At 42.0% G+C, this 19,865-nt stretch overlaps 1 protein-coding gene and 1 non-coding gene across 3 annotated transcripts; one reads left to right on the top strand and one right to left on the bottom strand.

Annotated features, from left to right (window-relative positions):
* Positions 1 to 167: 167 nt before the first annotated feature.
* On the bottom strand, positions 168 to 12,289 carry LOC136950634 (upstream-binding factor 1-like protein 1). 2 transcript variants are annotated; one of them, XM_067245076.1, is made up of 14 exons: positions 12,014 to 12,289; positions 10,774 to 10,946; positions 9,870 to 9,953; positions 9,531 to 9,686; positions 9,046 to 9,110; positions 3,945 to 4,041; positions 3,501 to 3,593; positions 1,951 to 1,998; positions 1,711 to 1,790; positions 1,294 to 1,483; positions 916 to 963; positions 746 to 829; positions 578 to 646; positions 168 to 498 (listed from the first exon to the last, which is right to left on the bottom strand). In XM_067245076.1, exons 1-14 carry the CDS (start codon positions 12,042 to 12,044, stop codon positions 412 to 414), a joined length of 1,305 nt encoding a protein of 434 aa, XP_067101177.1. In that variant the 5' UTR covers positions 12,045 to 12,289; the 3' UTR covers positions 168 to 411. The 2 variants fall into 2 exon arrangements, with proteins under 2 accessions (XP_067101177.1, XP_067101178.1); XM_067245077.1 differs by lacking the exon at positions 3,501 to 3,593.
* On the top strand, positions 10,440 to 10,552 carry LOC136951230 (U5 spliceosomal RNA). The gene has a single exon (XR_010877716.1). It is a non-coding gene; the product is annotated as a U5 spliceosomal RNA (small nuclear RNA).
* Positions 12,290 to 19,865: the final 7,576 nt, after the last annotated feature.

Raw genomic sequence — 19,865 nt, 5'->3', positions numbered from 1 at the left:
TGTAGACTTTAATGAATTGTTAAACTACACAACGCATCCATGTCTGAGTTCTTAAAAAATAAATAAGCCTCTGATGCCGATCAGTCATCCTTTAATTCATTCAAGAAGTGTTACTAAGTATGCAATATAAACATTACGATTTGTTGTAAGAAATCTTTGGTGTCATTTTTTTCTCTCCATCTTACTCTTAATGACAACCACACAAGCGCAAACCACATTCAATGTAAAAAAGTTAGGAAACAAAAGTTGACGGGGGACAACATTTTCACTCGATTTTTATTTTAGTATGCATTAACAAACTGCATACAAATTTACATTTGCGAAAACTCGAGTGCCACACCATCTTAACAGCACTGGCCTGAGATTTCAGTTCCCTTGCCTTCAGTCACTGTAGCCCAACCTTTAAAAAAATCAATCTTCTTCAGAACTGGAACCATCACTGGAGCTCGCTGTCACGTTCTGTTTCAGGCACTCTTCTTTATCACTCACGTTCTCATCCTAAAAGTGTATTAATAGATTAGTTTAAATGAATGTAATGTGGTAAATTAACAAAACTATGGGTTAGAGGTCTTCTAACCTCATCATCAGAACTGTCATCTTCACTCTCTTCACTGGACGTGTCATCGATCCCATCATCTTCCGAGTCCTATGGTGGGAGAAACACTGTAAGCCCCCAGACAGAGGATGTTGGTGTTGGACACCCCAACTCCACTGTGAGTAACAGGAATGTGTTAAATCCACTTACAGATGTTCTTTTCCTGGACCTTTGTGACTCTTTTGTTCTTTTTTTTTCTTTGCAGAACTTGGAATGATTCAAAATGGCATGTTTCTGAGGAGAATACATTTTTGGAACACAGTGACCCAAATATGCAAGACCCACATAGAAATACAAGTAACAACAACATAATTACATACTCTTGGGTTGTGCTTCAAGAACTCTGCTTTCTTGATGGCTGACAAATGCTGAAAAGTGTAAATGTTAGGACCACCAGTTAAAGGATGTCAAGTAAATTCACAGAAAATCATAATTGTAGTCTCAAGTCATAACTGTATACAAACATGTGTACATATGAAATATATATATATATATATATATATATATTAAATATAAACAAAAACAAGTAGGTACACTTTAGAAGCACAGCAGACACCAACCACCTGGAAATGGCCCACATGAATAAAAAATCCTGTAGCTCTTAAAGCTCTTCCAAAAGGATGGTGCCAGGACCCCCCCCCAAATTTTTTTTTACTATAACTGTTACACCTTAGTGTAAAAATATAATACAATCATACACTGAACCAGATTTGTAGCTCCACTGAGTATTTCAGAACACTTTTCTTTGCTCTCCTCTGGTAGACCTCCTTCTCTTTCTTGTTTAGCTCCTTCCATCGAGGTCTGACCATGGCCAGGCGTTGCTTGGTACTGAGGTGATGCAATTCTAACTTCTCCATTTGCTCATTGCAGAACAATGTTTTACCCCATCTGATTGAAGTGAACACAAGCAATACAGAATTACAATTAATTATTCTAGTGCACCTGCGTCAAAGAAGGTTGTGCACATCAAGAATCATGACCCCCACACTATACTGACAAATCCATTTCCACATTGTATTTCAATTATACTATTTACTAAATGAGTAAATTGTCTTATCAAAAGTCAGTCTAATTTCCCAGCTTATGAAAAAAGCCTTCAGGGCTTAATGACTCACTCAGGTGGTTTCTTGGGTTCACCAGGAAACAGTGTTTTATTCTCCTTTGGGTCAGTTGGCTTTGAGATGCCCAGGGAAGGCTGCGGTACATCATAGTGTAAATGTAATTTTTTTACAATCAACACTTGATTGAGGACAACATGTCTAGATTCGTTTTGATGAGGTAGTTTGGGAGGTTTTACATTCTACTGATAGTCAGGGTAATGTATTTTGATTGTGAGCTGACACCACTCAACTAACCTCTTTGTTGGCCTTAGTTGGTGTGTCCATGGGGCACTCCTCTATTGTCTGATTGGAAAAACAGAAACACATTTTGGGTTATAAAGATGTAAGATTATGCTTGCGGGTGCAAGGGAATGGCTGAATGGTCTGAAAATGTGCTAGTGTTAAGTTTCCACATGACAGGAAGAGCTACTAGTGACTACTATTGTGGGAATTCTGCCACAACAGTTCTTCACATTTCTCAACAAAACGTTAACTTGTGAAGCCAGAATTGGCAGGCATTCTTTAGAATCGATCTATGACTTATTATAAATTCTCAAAAGTTGATGCAGAGATGAGTAGTTAGATTAGTAATTGACATGGGTAAATCGTATTGATGTGCAAGCCAATGAGCAATCCCCCCATCCTGCCTTAAGACATAAATAACTAAATCATTGGCATAAAAACTGCAATTTTACCATCACCACTATGAAACTTAACCGTTTCTTTTCGTTCTTTTTTTTGCATAAGTTTTCTGTGCTATCAATCATCCTCACCCAATTTGAAGTATCTTCCAATTTTTTGTTTCTCTTCCAAACTAATGCCTACAAGCAATTCCTATTTCAATGTGGACAAAAAGATACCCTTGATACTCCAACAGTATCAAAGAAGGATTTGTCTCCATCAATTTTACACTTTGCAATATTTGACCATTGTTGAAGTCCAAAAAAAATTCCCGGCCCGGGTCTTGGTGAGTGTTGAGGGACACCATCTTCAAGCCAGAACACACATTCTGGATTGCAGGTGAGTGAGGGGCTTAGGATACCCAAAGAATACGGTTTTATTGAATAATGGGTCCCATTTATTTAACCCTTGTGTTATCTTCGGGTCATTCTGACCCATCAGTCATTGTGACCCACCGTCGTATTGCAACAACTTTACTGCATACAAAAACAAAGTGAATCATTTTCTTTTAACAGTTGGGCTGTCTCAGACCCCCAACAGGAGTGGCCCACACAATCCTCCAGGACTTCACCCAGCCAGTCACACCATTTCCACAGTGGTGGAATGAGCTACCCATTCAACTTGGCACCTCTCCTACAGTCCTTTCACCATGGTCTCAACACGCTTCTCTTCAGGCTCAACTCTTTTTTTGCTTGGCCTAAGTCACCGAAAGCAACACATTACTTATCTCACTAAGTGGGTATAAAGTATGAAGCTAAAATACAGCTGGCATTGGACAGATGTCCCTCTGCACGCACCAGGGATGTAGGTTTCATTATACATGTACACATTAGACACGTGTACATGTGTAACATGAAAAACCACCCACTTTTGAAAAAGGCTAAACTGTCCCCCCGCCCAACACACTTTTTTAATACAGAAAATTGTATTTAACGCCTGCATCTTCAGTTATTCAAAAGAGCTATCCCATCTACATGGGAAAACAAACCCCTGGCACACATTATGTTAGACCAATGGGAACATATGCTTTTATTGTACACATTTACATGACTTTTGAGTCTGGAAATATTTTTAAATATTTCCTAACTCTTCTGGGTTTTCCATGACCATGTGGAAACCCAGACCGTCATCCAGATCTGAGGGACGAACGAGGAGTCTTGGCAACTTGACCGTGCTCCAGGCATCTTCACCGCCTCCCCTTCACACTGTTCTCCCAACTTTTTCACATGGAAGTTACAGACAGGGTAAACAACATAAGTGAATTTAATGAAATGTATGAGGCCTGTTCCATAAAGGCCGCTCAAAAAACCTGGATTTAAAATCCCAATTTTGGGGGGATTTAAAAGGCCAATTCCAGTTCATGCAATCCGATTATTCAAGAAGTCAAGATAATTCTTAAGACAGCCCAAAAGGTAAAACATGGATCAAATCGATCCACCACGTCAAAATGCAGGTGACTTCATCCTAAAATAACTTTCTTTTTCAGCTAACTGACATAAGCCTGGCTCTTTCGGTAAACTGGCTTTATGGAACAGAGCCCTGGTTACTTACAAAACAAAAAAACTCACTTTTGTGGAAGCCGGCAAAGACTCCTGTTCATCGCTGTTCGGGAGTCCATGAAGTGTCACAGGACTACATAAACCAATTAAATCCAGACACAGATTTCTGAAAAACAATCGGTTTACATGATACTTTTAATATCAATACAACGGCACATACCTTTCTAATGTAAGCATAAAATAAATATCAAGGAAGTACAAAATAGTGCATATCATTAAGTATTTTACAAGTGAGAACGTGAAGGAAAAACCTGAATAAATAAGAAGAAACATAACGACTGCCAATACTTCCATACAGGTGTACTGCATGATCCAATTAAGCGATTAACACTTTGTCATGCTCTGTGACATGTATTCAAATACTGAGAATGCCCATCTGACTTCAATCAACAGGAAACAAAGTGATTTTAAAGAGTTTAAATTATTTGGACTCAAATGGTCAGAGCTACAATCACCAAGACTGCTGAAACTGATTCACAAGTTCAGTTCAGTGACAAAAGCGAATAATCATGAAATTAATTTCAGTGACAAAAGTGCCATTGCATCTACGGGAGGGACAACAAACTCAATTGAGTTTGCTATTTAGTAGGCAAATTTAGTGGGCTATTATGGCATGTACTGCATTTGCTACACTTGATACAATTTTACATTCAGCGTTGAGCACATCTGCTCCAACACGTTCCCTGGTGGGTCAATTGGCATGTTGTTGCCAAGAGGGGCACTTGCTCCTGCATGCGTGGCATTGAGCAATGTAACAGTAACAGCCAGAATGTTTGACCCCCTACAGTAAGGGGTCCTGGGGCTCTGTTAAGCTGTGTGGCTATTTCCCTGGCATGGTTTGGGTCCATTTGTCTTGTTAGCGAGAAGGGTCCTTGCTATAGTTGTTCTGAGTATTATCCTGTGATTAGGGAAAACGGGCCGGTGCGCTGGTGCAACTTCGTCAGCGTGGGGTTTCGTACAGCGTTACTCGGGATATTTCTCTCCAATGTGCATTCGCTGAGCAAACTGGACGGACTTCAGCTGCCCCCCCCCCCCCCTACAAAAGTTCGACCTGCAATAGCGTCAGGGAGCCGCTATTGAAATGCAGGAGACTCCCGGACCTTCCGGGAGACTTGGGATGTCTGCGTCATTCAATCTGGTCGGCGTCTACATGCCTCCACAGGCTAGCGTCAAGGAGGCACAATGTGAGCTCGCCGACCAGATACCAGGGCTCTCAAGTGTCAAGCATTGAGCGTGACAGTCACTCATTTCGGTCTTTTGACACGCACTCCCGCCACACATTGTATTTCTCACACAGAAAAACTATTTATAATACATGTAATATGCTGCAGCGCCCAACCGATCAAAAAAACTGAAAGTGCTACACAATAGCCAATTAGAAAATAGCACTATTGTATCTGGGTAAGATTGAACGCAACAACCAATTAAAAAAAGCATATCCTGGAATTGTTCACGTGATTCTGCTACAACATCTTCTGATAGTTTTGTTCACCCACAGAGGATCACTGGAGCTCGAGCATCACTTTGAGCACAGAGTAAGTCATGATCTCCTGTTTTAATGCTACAACAAATTCACAACTTGTTTGACACAAACAATTACAACTTGACTTATGTTAGAAAATGTTTCCCAGATAATGAGCATCAGTTTTTCATGAGTGTCTGTAACTCAGCCAACAGTTTTACAGCCTGTTCACTGACAAACACCTTCTCAGAAGTATTCTAGGCTTAGTCATATTTTCGTTATCACACGATGACTGACATATTGTCACATTATTAACGCCTCTCTCCAAATAGGCTTAATAATTTTATTAGCACTAAATACATTTAAGTGAGTCACGTGACTCCCTGAGCCAGGTGGCTCAGGGAGTCAGGTGGCTGAGCGGTTAGGGAATCGGGCTAGTAATCTGAAGGTTGCCAGTTCGATTCCCGTCTGTGCCAAATAACGTTGTGTCCCTGGGCAAGGCACTTCACCCTGCTTGCCTCGGGGGAATGTCCCTGCACTTACTGTAAGTCGCTCTGGATAAGAACATCTGCTAAATGACTAAATGTTTCACTTTTAAAATCATGTCATATTTTAGAATTTATATCCTGGCCATGGATGCCATAATCATTACATCTGTCTTTCAAAGATGTCTGGTAAAAATCAATCAATTAATTAATTAATTTTGACCCACCTGGGGGGGGGGGGGGGGGGGGAGAGAATGTCACTCTTGCCCGTCTTCAAATCTTGAGATCCCTGAGATACTGAGTGTGGAGCGAGGATTCCTTGGTTACTGTACTAGGCGACTTTAACAAAGGCAATCTCAGCCATGATCTCCCCAAATACCAACCAGAGAAGGGAACACTCTGTATCACTGCTACACTACGGTCAGTAATGCCTACCACGCCGTCCCTCGAGCAGCACTGGGTCACTGACCATGCCATGGTCCACCTGATTCCTGCATACAGGCAGAAGCTAAAGTGCTGTAAGCCTACTGTCAGGACATCAAAACAGTGGACCAGTGAGGCTATTGAAGATCTGCGGGCGTGCTTGGACTGTACTGACTGGGATATGTTCACGACTGCTACCAATAGTCTGGACGAACTCACAGAGGCTGTGACATCATACATCAGCTTCTGTGAGGACTTCTGTATACCAACACGCAACAGGGTGAGCTTCAACAACAACAAACCCTGGTTTACAGCTAAACTCAGAAGGCTGAGGCTGGACAAAGAGGCCATGTTTAGGAGTGGGGACAGATACAGTTTCAAGGAGTCGAAGTACAGGTTTAGCAAGGCGGTGAGAGAAGCTAAACGACTGTACTCAGTCGACTGTACTAAACGACTAAGACACCAGTTCTCAGCTAACGACTGCTTCTGTCTGGAGAGGGCTCAGGCAGATCACCAACTACAAGCCCAGAGCCCCCCACTCCATTAAAGACTTTCTACCCACACCTACCCACCCGAGAGGCCCCCTCCCCCACCACCACTAAACATGGCCCTCCACTTCACCCTCCAGCACCTGGACTGTTTATGGACTTCAGCTCTGCCTTCAACACCATCATCCCGGCCCTGCTACAGGAAAAGCTCTCCAAGCTGAACGTGTCTGACTCCACCTGCAGGTGGATCACAGACTTCCTGTCTGACAGGAAGCAGTGCGTGAAGCTGGGGAAACATATGTCTGACTCCCGGTCCATCAGCACTGGATCCCCTCAAGGCTGTGTCCTTTCACCTCTGCTCTTCTCACTGTACACCAACAGCTGCACCTCCAGTCACAAGTCTGTCAAACTCCTGAAGTTTGTAGATTACACCACCCTCATTGGTCTAATTTCTGGCGGGGATGAGTCTGACTACAGGTGGAAAGCTGACAACCTGGTGACCTAGTGCAGCCAGTACAACCTATAGCTTAACCCTCTCAAGACAGTAGAGATGGTTGTGGACTTCAGGAAGAATACAGCCCCACTCACCATGTGCCACTCCCCAGTCAACACTGTGGAGTCCTTCCGCTTCCTGGGCACTATCCTCTCCCAGGACCTCAAGTGGGAACTGAACATCAGCTCCCTCACCAAGAAAGCACAACAGAGGATGTACTTCCTTCGTCAGCTGAAGAAGTTCAACCTGCCAAAAACAATGATGGTGCACTTCTACACAGCCATCATTGAGTCCATCCTCACCTCCTCCATCACCATCTGGTACGCTGCCACTGCCAAGGACAAGAGGACTGAGAAGGTGATCGGCTACAATCTGCCTACCCTCGAGGACTTGCACACCTTGAGGACCCTGAGGCAAGCGAGAAAGATTGTGTCTGATTCCTCCCACCCTGGACACACACTGTTCCAGCCACTCCCTTCCGGCCCATCAGGACCAAAACCTAACACCATGAGAACAGTTTCTTTCGGTCTGCAGCTAGCCTCATCAACAAGGCCCAGGACCCCCAACTGACACTAACTTACTTATAAAATACTTAGCATTGCATTAACTCTACTCTGATTCACAGCCTACTGAACTCTCATTACTTTATGTTACTTTATATTTGATTGCATACTGTACAGTTTGTCAATATTTTGTTGTAAATATCAACAACAAAAAATACATTTAGTACTTTTTTATATTTTAAGACTGCACACACTTTTAGAATTCTTATATGTTTACTGTATGCACCGGCCCACCAAAGTAATTTCCTTGTTGTGTAAACTACTTGCCTATTAAACTGTATTCTGATTCAAATGTAACTGCAGCCATGCCATGGCCTACCAACAGAGGGCAGTTCTGCCTTGTGTTGGCAAGGTGGCTTGTTAATGGCCTATTGATGAAAGTGTTTCAGGAAAGTCATGCAATCCCTCCTGACCTTCCAGAAGCTCGCCCTATGATGATCCCTCCTCCACAGGGCACCACGGGTCACTGAATGGTTTGATGAGTATGACAATTATGTGCCTCGTGCTAGGGCCTTCAGATCTCAACCTAGTTGAACAGTTATGGGAGATTTAGATAGACATGTTAACGCTCTTCACCATCATCCTCCAACCACCAAATGAGGGAATATATTTTGAAATAACAGTGTACCATGAAGCAGATCTTGAATCTTGTGATGGCTCAACACCATGCAAGACACTTTATGTTGGCGTTTCCTGTCACTTGTTTCTATATTAAAAGGTGATGCTGAAGAAATCAGGGATTTCTGTTCTTATGTTAATCCCAACAAGTAGATCAGCTATTGCTTTATCTGTTCATAAATTCCATCTTATCCATTCATATACTGTATAAGTGTTCCTACTATAACCTATTGTGTTCTGATGACAGTCACCGGTCTATGATGTGGCATCCGCATGCCTATAATAACAAACACCATTTAGACATGTTATCTTTGTTTTTCTCCATGTGATTATAAACCCCATCCTCTGACCTACATGTTTCAGAGAGACTTTACTCGTACCGCTTTGTCTGAACAGATCATCTTCATGTGGAGGTGTTTGTTAATCTTTCTCTCTCCATTCAGCTGGTTGTCTGATACTTACTAGATTCTAGACCCTAAACTCATGGTCACACCGTTTCAGTGGAGATGGATTTAACTTTTTTCCACAGTTTCCTTTGTAAAATTCTCTTACGCTATTTCAAGGATGTTTCTACTTGCCTTCTGTGTTCCTTTTCTTCTGTATACCGTTTCTTTGCTGCCTGGAACTTATCGATGTATATACCCTATTCACAAAACCAAAACAAGCATTACTTAGTAACAGGATTACCTCTGTCAGGCCTTTCACTGGACACAATATCTAAAGCTGTTGCTGCTCCTGGGAGTAGAATGGTAGGCAAATGAAAGCAGTTAGCTTGAGGAAGAAACATCATAGATGGGTTGATACATTTGGGACAAAGGCAGCGTTTGGCCGCAAAGATATCCCAGCATAATAAACTTAAATACTCAACGGGTGCACTGAGGTCTGCTATTATGTTATCATGAGTTTCATTTTTATTGTCAAGTTACATTTATTGTACAAGGGAATTGGCTAGAATGTGAGTCAGTCAGGAAAGCTTTGACTTCCTTCCAAATCCTCACCAATCTGAGACATTTACTGCTTTTAGACAGTCAGGTTTGTGTGTTGTTTTTCTATTTTTACTAACCTTCTCCTCCTCTGGAAGACCCTTGTACTCTTTGTTGGTCAACTTTAAAATTTCAACAGCATTCATCTCTGGGTACTGCTCCTCAAACATTCTGTGCTTCTCCTGATAGAAGATGGCGTTTGGAGGACATGGTCTTTTCAGGCCTTTAGCGTATACCTATCAACAGTACAGCAGGTCATTTCTCTTCAAATGATCAACATCACAGGGAGACAAATGGATTTTAACAACATATTTATAAAGAAGCCTATTACCAAGGGTGAGAAGAAAATAAAACTACAAGCCTCATGTCTCATTGCTACCAATTTCAGGCATTTTTGGAATGAGTGCCTTTTCGCTTACCTTCAAATTATCTCCCTTGAACGGACTGTCAATAGCAACCTCAGCATCACTGATCAGGTCAGAGAGAGTACGACTCTTACGAATCTGCCCAGAAAAACACACAAGTTGCTTCACTGACACCATTTGATCACATCATGCATGATTTTGTGTAAACAAAATAAGAATACAAATTGTTTAAATTCAACAAAGTCATTAAAAGTGCTGCAAAATGCCGAGTTGAGATTTCTAGTACTTTTGTATACATCAGCTCACTCAGTATTAGAAAATGTTTTGTGCTGTAAACCAAAGTAAGTTACTTGTGGGCACGAAATTTGCAGGGCTTAAAATTGCGAATATTTTGGTTGCATATGCTCCAAAAATTGTGTCTGTACAACCTCAAATTATATTTGGGAGCATTTGTGCAGGTGCAAATAATCGTTATGGTGCGACCTGTTTTAATTTCTTCACAAAACGCTCGCTAATGAGGCCTACTTATTTAATGTACGAGGCGCAGGCATACGGAAGTGAAGTGTCTCGAGTTAAATGCCACCGACCAGCCAATCAGAAACAACATTTCCTTCAATCTTCAGTACACTCTGGTTTCTCTTCAGTGCGCACAAGCCTTTCTCCTTTCACTAAAGACTTTGTGAAGAGGAACATCACGAGTATCAACCCATTTTTTGATGCCCTGCTCAGGCGGGGCTGCCTGAACTGTTTAAAACATGAGATGGTGGTATGGTATGATAAGGTATGGTATGGTAATCTCACTCCTACATTTTTGCTGGTACTCAAGCAACAGTGCCACCAAGTAACAAAAAGTTAAGTTTAAGCTGATTTTGAAAGAAAATGGCCAAACTTTGTGACAGTTTTGACAGTCATTGGACTGACCATAAAGCTCTTACACACCAGCAGTCAAGTCACCAACCTTTTTTGATAGCTCTTTCCACTTCCTGTCACACATTTCTGCTGTATATGGATGGAATGCCACTTTCTCCCAGTTCATTTTCTTTTGCCTCTGAGTGTATGCACTCATGTCCCTTTTTGGTATGTTGCCTTTCATACCAGAAAATAGCCTCTGAAGATCCGCCTTACTCCAGGCTGTAATGCAAGAACATATTAATGCAAACATCAGCAGCAGTAACAGCTCAATCCACAGGTACATGCTTTTTGCACTGTTAGGACAAGGTCAAAGTTAGTGCTGGTTGGTTGAGACTGCTCTGAGGGAACACGACTATTTGATTTAGGTTCAGTGATTGTATGTTGTCTGTCTATGCTCCAACATTACATGTTTCTAGCTTTCAGACTTTGGCAGGAGAGAGTAATGGCTGTTTCCAAGAGGTCCTGGTACGCAATTAACATTTCTGGTACTCTAAATAACAAAAAAGGAGAGGTGCTGGTTGTGCATACTGATAGGAACCGTCCCACTTTCAGAACAGACTATAGGAATTAGAATTGGTCAGGCTTTGAGTTTTTTTTTTTTTTTTTTTTTTTTTTTTTGTGGGCGATGCTCAACGTTTTGATTGACACTTGGTGGCTGAACAATCACAAACGTCCAAACCTGTCTCCCTCGTAATTCTGTAACAACTTGAACTATCAAATGAGTGTAAGTGGCCATGACTTCTTCATATTTGGTCAATGTGAAGAACCTACGATTTGTCTTGGACACACAAGACATGCCTACACAATTTGTCATTGCACACATCATGAATTCAGCCATTTGTGGTTTTGTATTTGCAACTTCGTGTGACTGTGTAGGCTACATGAGCAGACAGATTCCACGCATGTAGTCCAATTTTCTAGCTTTGGACCAATGAACGCTTAGAATTAGGTTTTTCTCATATTACTGTACAGAAAAATCCATGATGGCACACAAATGGAATCGAACTGCTCGAATGGATTGTAAACTTGCTTTCTTTATATTAATTGAGTGGCTACTAAGCAGCATTCTCTCATATAGAGTGTATAGTTCTTGTTATTTTATTACCAAATGCATGGACGGTGATTGAGTTATCAAGTGCATCATAAGGAATTAGGTAGCTCTAGCCATGTGGCCGTCGCCTCATCTCATCTCCCCTCAGACCTGGTAGAAAGACTAGTAGCCTAAGTTTTTTCCTTGAGTAAGAAAGCCTCCGAATGAAGTTACTAGTAAGTGGGATGATATTTACCTTGTTCGTTAATAGGCAAGCATGTCTCCATTTTTTTGGTTTATCCTAAATCTTAATACATTATTTTCCAAGTAGGCTATCTTACTGGGGGTTTGATTGAATATACTGATATAAAACCCACAGCACCTAAAGGTATTTATCAGCTATATGAGACAGGCTACAACATGTCTGAAGTTACCGTCTAAACTTAGGAAATTGCTAGTGATGTAAAAAAAAAAAATACGATCACATCCACACACCTAGTCTAACCATATACTTAAATACTGAGGCTATCGCTTGTAGCATTATTGACTTCTTCTTTTACTGAGTTTATGGTAGGTGAGGTGAATCACCGCCACCTTCTGTTCAAAAGTGTGAACCGGTGGACTTCACGATGGCTGTGTCTACCGCGCACTTTACTAAGTGCACTTTACTAAGTACACTGCAATACAGTGCACTGCAATACAGTGCACTTACATCTGTAGTGCACTCCGTCGCTGAGTAGTGCTGTCTCAAATGGAACACTTAAGTTAACCACTTGGCGGGAAATGACGGACGCAAATCTGATTGTGACACCTGCGAATAGCCGAAAAGGGCTCCTCCTCTTCCGCTACGTAGCCAATATGGCGCCCGTTTATGGCGAGTAGTGTCCATCGTTGTACACTGCATTTTTTGACCGTTTGCAGTGCGTCATCCGGGTACTTTCAGTGCCCTGAATTCTGCTGGTTTTGTGAGTGTAAGCGCCCTAAGCACTGAAAGTCAGTGCTCGAAGTGCACAAGTGCGCGGTAGTAGACACAGCCTAAATCAACCCTGTGTCAACCACCGAAATCAGCTAAATAAATACATCAGGCTATAAAATGAACACCTATATCTACACACCCACCTTCGTCTTCTTCTTGTTTAAGTTATTGGTGCATTCCCTCCACTTTCTGCCCGGGAGTATGGATCTGCTTACTGGACAATCTAAATCCCTCCAATTTAAAACTACACACCCTGCACTAAATTGATGGACGATCATGTAGGTTTTTAGGGTCTGCTTCTGAACGAAGCTCTTGAAGCAGACGTGGCCGAATGCTGTTGTGAATCAGCATGTGTCTCTTCAGTTTGGTAGAAAGGGTGAACTCACGTGACACTTGTGTTCGCCCTGACAAACACAAACATAAAAAGGTTCACACAGGAGGGGGAGCAAACACCAAAATAAAGCTGTGTAGTAAGTGCACATAAAAATAAAAATAAACAGGTGTAGGTAATAGAAAAAGTAAAGCAATTTTTTTGATGCGTGTTGTGTAGTTAATGAAGAACAAAGAGTCAGACTCAGTTAAGGAAGATTAAATACTTATTTTCTAGTCTGGCTGTCACTCCACCCAATGTCTGTTCTCAAACCATTTCCTTAAACCACCACCAGGAGGAGCAGTGACTGCTTGTCTCTCTGCCAGACAAATAATCACCACAAATGAATGAATTAAAACCTTTATTGCCCAGAGGGGAATTTGTTCTGCACCAAGAGCTTGAAAACAGATACATTCAACACTGTAGACAGGACAGTACAGTGGACATAACATAATTATTAAAAAGCACAGCGATACAATAAATGCAAGAATAAAAGTAAAATTTCTGGGGAAATTGTAGGGTGTGCTTGCTTGCTTGCTTTGGTTGCAGAGGAGTCAGTTTTTTAATGAAATTTTTACAACAGATATTTCAGTATATTTTATATAAAAATGCATACTTATTATTTATAAAGATTACATACATTTAAAAGCATATTTTTTTGCTGATCATTTTCAACTCAAAATACTAAGAGTGAAGTGTAGAATGAAATACCGTATTTTTCGAATAAACGCCGCCCTCGAATAAACGCTGCACCAAAAATGAACGTTATTTAATAAACGGTGCTGCGTTTATTCGAAGAAATACGGCAGTTGTCTTCTCATTTCCCCTGCAAGAGGGAATGGTGATCAGCAGCCTCATAGTTGAATCAAAACGAATACATTTGGCAGACCGGTGTTAAAATTGACCTAATCTCTATGACTTAAACGTCCTTTTAAGTTTTTCCCTTCTCGTGATATTTTAGGCATTTAGCCTACCGATATTGCATTCATTCATTAATAAAGAACCCCCTTTGAAGATTATTCCAACAACGAGGATGAAATCGCGATTCAAACAGTAGGCTAATTATTCTCCCAAAAACGTAAATAAGCTTTACATTTATTTAGTGGAAAATCGCTCATTCATAAAAAGCTCACTGGTAGCAATCATTGTCAGTAACAACGCAAAATGCGATGTAGCCCTGTGTGGAGAAGCAGCCCCAGTAAATTCCTACTACTACAGTAGCCTACAGTTAGCCTGGTCCTAACCAGACTCTCGTACATTGCATTTGTACAGAGAGTCTGGCCTCGCTCCATTGACAAGCGTTGACTTCCTTGTGGATCTGCCCAGAGCCACTCTGATCTGCCATAGCCAAACGCTAGCGTTCGCCTTAGCCAAGTCCTTCACCACTACTGTAACAGACCTAGCTGCCGTAGCTGGAAAATCAAACTGTTCCCGAACCCCGTGGGGAGGAGGGCCACAACATCATGGCCACCAACAAAACTCAGCAAAACTTGTTCTTGCTCCGGCTTTAGCTGTTGGATATTCGGCAGCGTTGCCACAACGGACCGAAAGGCTTTGCTCGCATCTTTCTCTGCCGCCATTACGGAACTACAACACAAACTAACGCACAACATCAACGTTATCGTTCTCAGCCACTCCCTCTGTTCGCTGATTCGCCGGTAGAAAATCAACCTGAAAAATCTGACTTACGTACCTCATGGCCAGACCTATGTACAGAAGCAAAAATAAAATTGAGCGGAAGTACGTAGGAGGGCAGAGCCAGGCTAGCCTACAGTAGGCCCTACTAGACTTACTGCTGTGTACGTCTTGGTAGCGATTGCGTTGGTTGAATTCGATACAACGTTTCGTTGTACGGTTTAGGCTGAAATTAATTATTTTCATGACAGATTGACAAAGTTTAGGCTGTGGCAATGAAGTTCAGTTTAGTAGTCAGATAGTGTCACCTATTGAAATACTTTTGATTTAAGTAAGAGGAGTGCCGAACATGTTCTGTCGCCGTTTGACTTCCTAAACAGCTGTGGAGATGTTTTTGTTCTAGCTACTGGTACTGTAGCCTAATAGTGTGTCTCGCGAGGCTACAGCATTGCAGTGAGCTACACTGGTTTGAAACCACAGGTAATGATAATTTCACCAACAAATCGTTTACTTGTAATCTAATGTCATAATAAATCCTACAACGAAAATGTATTCCCCTTCTAGTGATATTTTCAAGCATTTAGCCTACTCATATTGCATAATTCATTAAGACCACCCTTTGAAACAAGCGAACCCCCTTTGAAACAAGCTACTGTAACAACGTTGTCACTGGCAGTATTTCAGATGGAATCGCGATTCAAACAGTAGGCCTACCGTCTGCTAACTGAAAATATGCCCCTCAAAACGTAAATAAGTTTGACATTAATTTAGGGGAAAATGGCTAATTCAAAAGAAGTTTGCTAGAGGCAAGCTAGCTGCTGTTGCTAGTCACACTTCACTGATTGTTTGAAAGCGCCGGAAATTAGAATGTTTCTTTTGACATAAAGTGAGAGGCAGTTAGAACCGAAACTGTACTGTACTGTAGCTAGTGGTACGTGCCAGTGGAGCGAGTGGTACGTGACAGTGGCTCTACTGGCACCTAGTGGTACGTGCCAGTGGAGCTAGTGGTACGTGACAGTAGCTAGTGGTACATGCCAGTGCCTTTGCTGGTACATGACAAGGGCTAGTGGTACGTGACAGCGCCTCCACTGGTACATGACAGTTACTGTTCTGTTGATAGTGGTACGCAAGTGTCTCGTGGCAGTTGCATTGGGTGTCTTGCAGCTTTTGTTTACTGTCATGTAGCCTAACTGCCCCGCGGCCATTTTAGAATAGAATTTTTTAAGTATGTGTGGCGGCCTGCGGAAACCCATGGATGTCGCGGCCGCTCATTGTTGGCTATAAGCCATAAAAGATCGAAAATCGTTTTCTGTCAAAATTGAGATTTTTGATGTTTTGTATAGTTAACACCCTAAACTTCATTGTAATGTACAAAAAGTATATGATTACTTATGAAAAACTATTAATTTCAACGGTTTTTGGACATGTCAGCTAGCAAGATTTTCAAGCCATGTCAAATCAAATGCTTAGTTTGCCTGCTCTTTTGAGTGCTGCAGCAGCCCATAACAACTGATCAATGAAATAACTTGCTGAGAAGTTATTAATGTAGCCTATACTTAAACTGACATTTACATTCACAACGTCATTACGAACAAAAGGATTTTCTCCCATATCACTTTTTGACACAGGTCGACTTTAAAAAGATGTAACTTCAGTTGTGATAAAGATATCTGAGTGATTTAAACAGATTTGTATCCAGGAGAGTTTGAAGTCAGGTGGCTGAGCGGTTAGGGAATCAAGCTAGTAATCCGAAGGTTGCCAGTTCGATTCCCGGTCATGCTAACTGACGTTGTGTCCTTGGGCAAGGCACTTCACCCTGCTTGCCTCGGGGGGATGTCCCTGTACTTACTGTAAGTCGCTCTGGATAAGAGCGTCTGCTAAATGACTAAATGTAAATGTAGTTTCCAATATGTATAATACCCAGAAAGTACATTTGCAATCATAGGGTGTCATTTATTGACAAGGTTCTTCATATGATTCAAATAATGAACTATTATTAACAACTATATTTACTCAGAGTATCGAAATGCAAATGTAGGCTACCTATATTGACTTCAGTTATTACAATTAATGATATACGCCACTAGGAGGCGCTGATAACAACACAACGATGCATTAGAGACGAGAGTCTACAACGGTGGCTCATGTGCACGTTTAAATTCAGTTACTCTGAGTAAAATAATTTGTTACTAATTCATTACGTGTGTACAAGTCTGCTTTACATTACAGTCACACCATTACACTTTATGTAATATAATGTCTAAATCAACTACTTTGTATGGTGAACTTGTAGTGAGACATCAAAAGTAGGTTTGGAGTTGTTGTGGAAAAATTCTAGTGGCACTGTGTAGATTTGAACAGTCAAGAGATGGCGGTTTCAATAAATGTATTTAGTTTGTACAATTTAAGGAGACTTGCAATGTCTGCATAAACATGGCATTGGCTATATCCCAGCATTGATCCTTATCTACGTTGTCCTTGTAAAATTGTTGCTGGGGGTCATACAACAACTCCCTGTGCTTTTCAACTTCGAGAATTCATTTGATGCTGATTTTACTAATCGACTTGGGGGTTCTCTCTCGGTAGGCTATGTCTGCACGCGTGTGTGTTGTGTGCAACGCGTGACAACTCGTTTCTCTCAAGCAAACAAAACAACGGGCATGCCAGCTCAACAGATCAATCCGGTTATTTTCATTCGTTTTCATCCGGGTAATGTTAAGGATTGTGTAACTGGGTAGTGGAGAATAATACAAGGTTAAACATCGGACCAAGTTATTTGTTGTTTAATGTAAGTAATGATGCAATCACAAGATACACAATGAAAACAACACACCAGGATGTTCGTAGTCTAGTACAATGAATCAGTCGATGATGCAACAGCAGTCTCAGAATAGAACAAACCAAGGCCTTCATTGAGAAAGTGGTCGTGACAGAGATCAGAGAGAGTTCTGCCCACACCAAGTTCTGTCTCGCTGTCCTCGGGAGACAGGTCTTGTAGAGAGGGAGGTCTGTGACAGGTGATTGGTCAGAAGACTGTGGGGTGGGAATGTGGTTGTCCAATTAAATGTCCAGGGCGTTCATGGTGGCACAAGGTGGGCAGTCCAAGGATCTGGTGATGTTCGGAGAGGGAGGGGGCAGAGAAGACCCACAGGTCTACTCAGGGAGGGGGGCAGACAAGACCCACAGGTCTGAGGTAATCCAAGGGAGGGGGGCTCCAGGGAAGGGAGTAGATCGCCCCAAGGTCCTGATGGCGTGCAGGGAGATGGGAGCTGCGCCTCCCAGGAAGGGGGGGGGGTCGTGTCTCCAGGAGAAGGGGTGAGGCAGACCAGGCCAGGGTCGATGATGTATGGGAAAAGGTGGGGCAGGGTCTCCAAGGGGAAGGGGTAGATCATCCAGTGTGAAAATGGGGGGGGCAGGGTCTCCAAGGGGATGCAGGTGGGGCAGGGTCTCCAAGGGGAGGGGTAGTGTGAAAGGGGGGACAGGGGCAGGGTCTCCAAGGGAATATGACCTCAGAACAGAGTATATCCAAAGGTGGTCAGTCCGGCTGATCTGACCCGTCCTTAAGCAGAGAAGAGTTACTGTCCCAACATTACCTTATCTCCTAAGTTGACACTTTTACTCCCAAGCGCTGAGAGGCCCTTTTGTGCTCACTGCAGTCCCTGAGCATCACAAACTCGCCTCCCAAAACAGTCTGCCTGACATCGGCATTCTTGCCCACACACAAAGTTACAATTTAGCATGATCTTACTTTACACAGATACATTTCAGCACGACCTTACTTGCACAGAAAGCATCCTGTTGCATGATCTCATATGTTCTTTATTAAATCAATTGATCACAATTGGATACATGTTTTAGTATAGAGCATTACATAATATATGTGTATATATGTATATAAGGTAGTGATTGGTATAGCAGCATTGATTAGCAGTATGTTATCATTCCTTCACAGTAACCACACGTAAAGGCCGTTCGTTACCAACATTGTGTAATTATAAAGTCTACAACTTTACAAATGTGCACTGTAGTCTACAATTAATGGAGTCAAATCTTAATTAAAAAAAAATCAAATTCAAATATATCAACTAATATGGTGTATTTCATCATCCTGCAGCCGATTTCGCAAGCGTCTCGCGAAAACATTCGACCAGCTGCCGAAACGATTGCTGCAGATCGCAGGCGATCGCAGGCAATCGCGGCGCTTCGTAGCCAGTGTGGTCGGTCCCTATGGGGGGTAATTATGGGGGGCGGAAAGGGACATTCCTAGGCCTACCAGGAGAAGGATAAGGAGCAGCCTAACCATACGTCGCCACCTGACCGTGTGGATTTTTGAATGGGACTAATGGGACTGCAAACGAGAGACTGGCGGCGACTTTACGGCGACGGCATGTAAGGAACGTCTACCGGCGGCGACGTCGCGGCGACGCATGTTCGAAAGTATAAAAAAACCTTACGCCCACTAAGTACGTCTGAGATAAGTACGTCGCCACTAAGCCGTGTGAGACACACCTACTAAGTAGCTACGTCGCCGCCGTCACTGACTTGTTTTTTGTGAAATCAAGTCGTGCATTAGCGGTAAAATCCTAATGCACGATTTCACTCAATAAGTTTTGAAAAAACAAGTCAGTGACGGCTTTTTTTCAGTCACAGATTTTACCGCAGGTGCAGGCTGCACCTTTGGTAAAATCCTAATGCACGACTTGATACTGTTGGGATGAAAACATTACATTTTCAAATTAATGTAAAAAAACGAAGAAATGTTTTTAGAACACGTTAAAGTGATGTCAGAGTTGTATGTTCTATCATGGTTTGTTGTACTCTAATGATTAAGTATACATTTTAAGATATAGTATTAATTTTGAGCATGTTTTTGCACCCCCAGTTTTAAAACCTAGAATCGCCTGGGATGCTCATTGTTTGTAGGCTATTCACATTTTGTTGGTGTTCCTTTGTCCTATTGTTGCAGTGGATTGAACATGGATACATTGATATGTGGATATAATAATTCAAACCTTTCAAAGTGCCAATACACACATCTGTATAAGCCCGGCATTAGGTGTAGCCAACCAGTACTTGTGTAAAGCTGTCATAACCGGGTTAATATGAAGATGGATACACTTGAGGAAG

This window comes from Osmerus mordax, chromosome 10, assembly GCF_038355195.1.
Source record: "Osmerus mordax isolate fOsmMor3 chromosome 10, fOsmMor3.pri, whole genome shotgun sequence".
NCBI classification, from domain to species: Eukaryota; Metazoa; Chordata; class Actinopteri; order Osmeriformes; family Osmeridae; genus Osmerus; species Osmerus mordax.
Note: the sequence above shows the minus strand (reverse complement) of the source record. Positions and strands in the feature narration are given on the sequence as shown.

Bases quoted from the DNA above. Each gene is read 5' to 3' on its own strand.
- LOC136950634 (XM_067245076.1), bottom strand. From the start codon at position 12,044: ATGGAGACATGCTTGCCTATTAACGAACAAG. The intron at 9,954-10,773 runs GTTGGTGACTTG...TTTTCTGGGCAG, and splicing joins GGAAAGAGCTATCAAAAAAG to ATTCGTAAGAGTCGTACTCT. The intron at 9,111-9,530 runs GTTAGTAAAAAT...TTTTGTGAATAG, and splicing joins GTCTTCCAGAGGAGGAGAAG to GGTATATACATCGATAAGTT.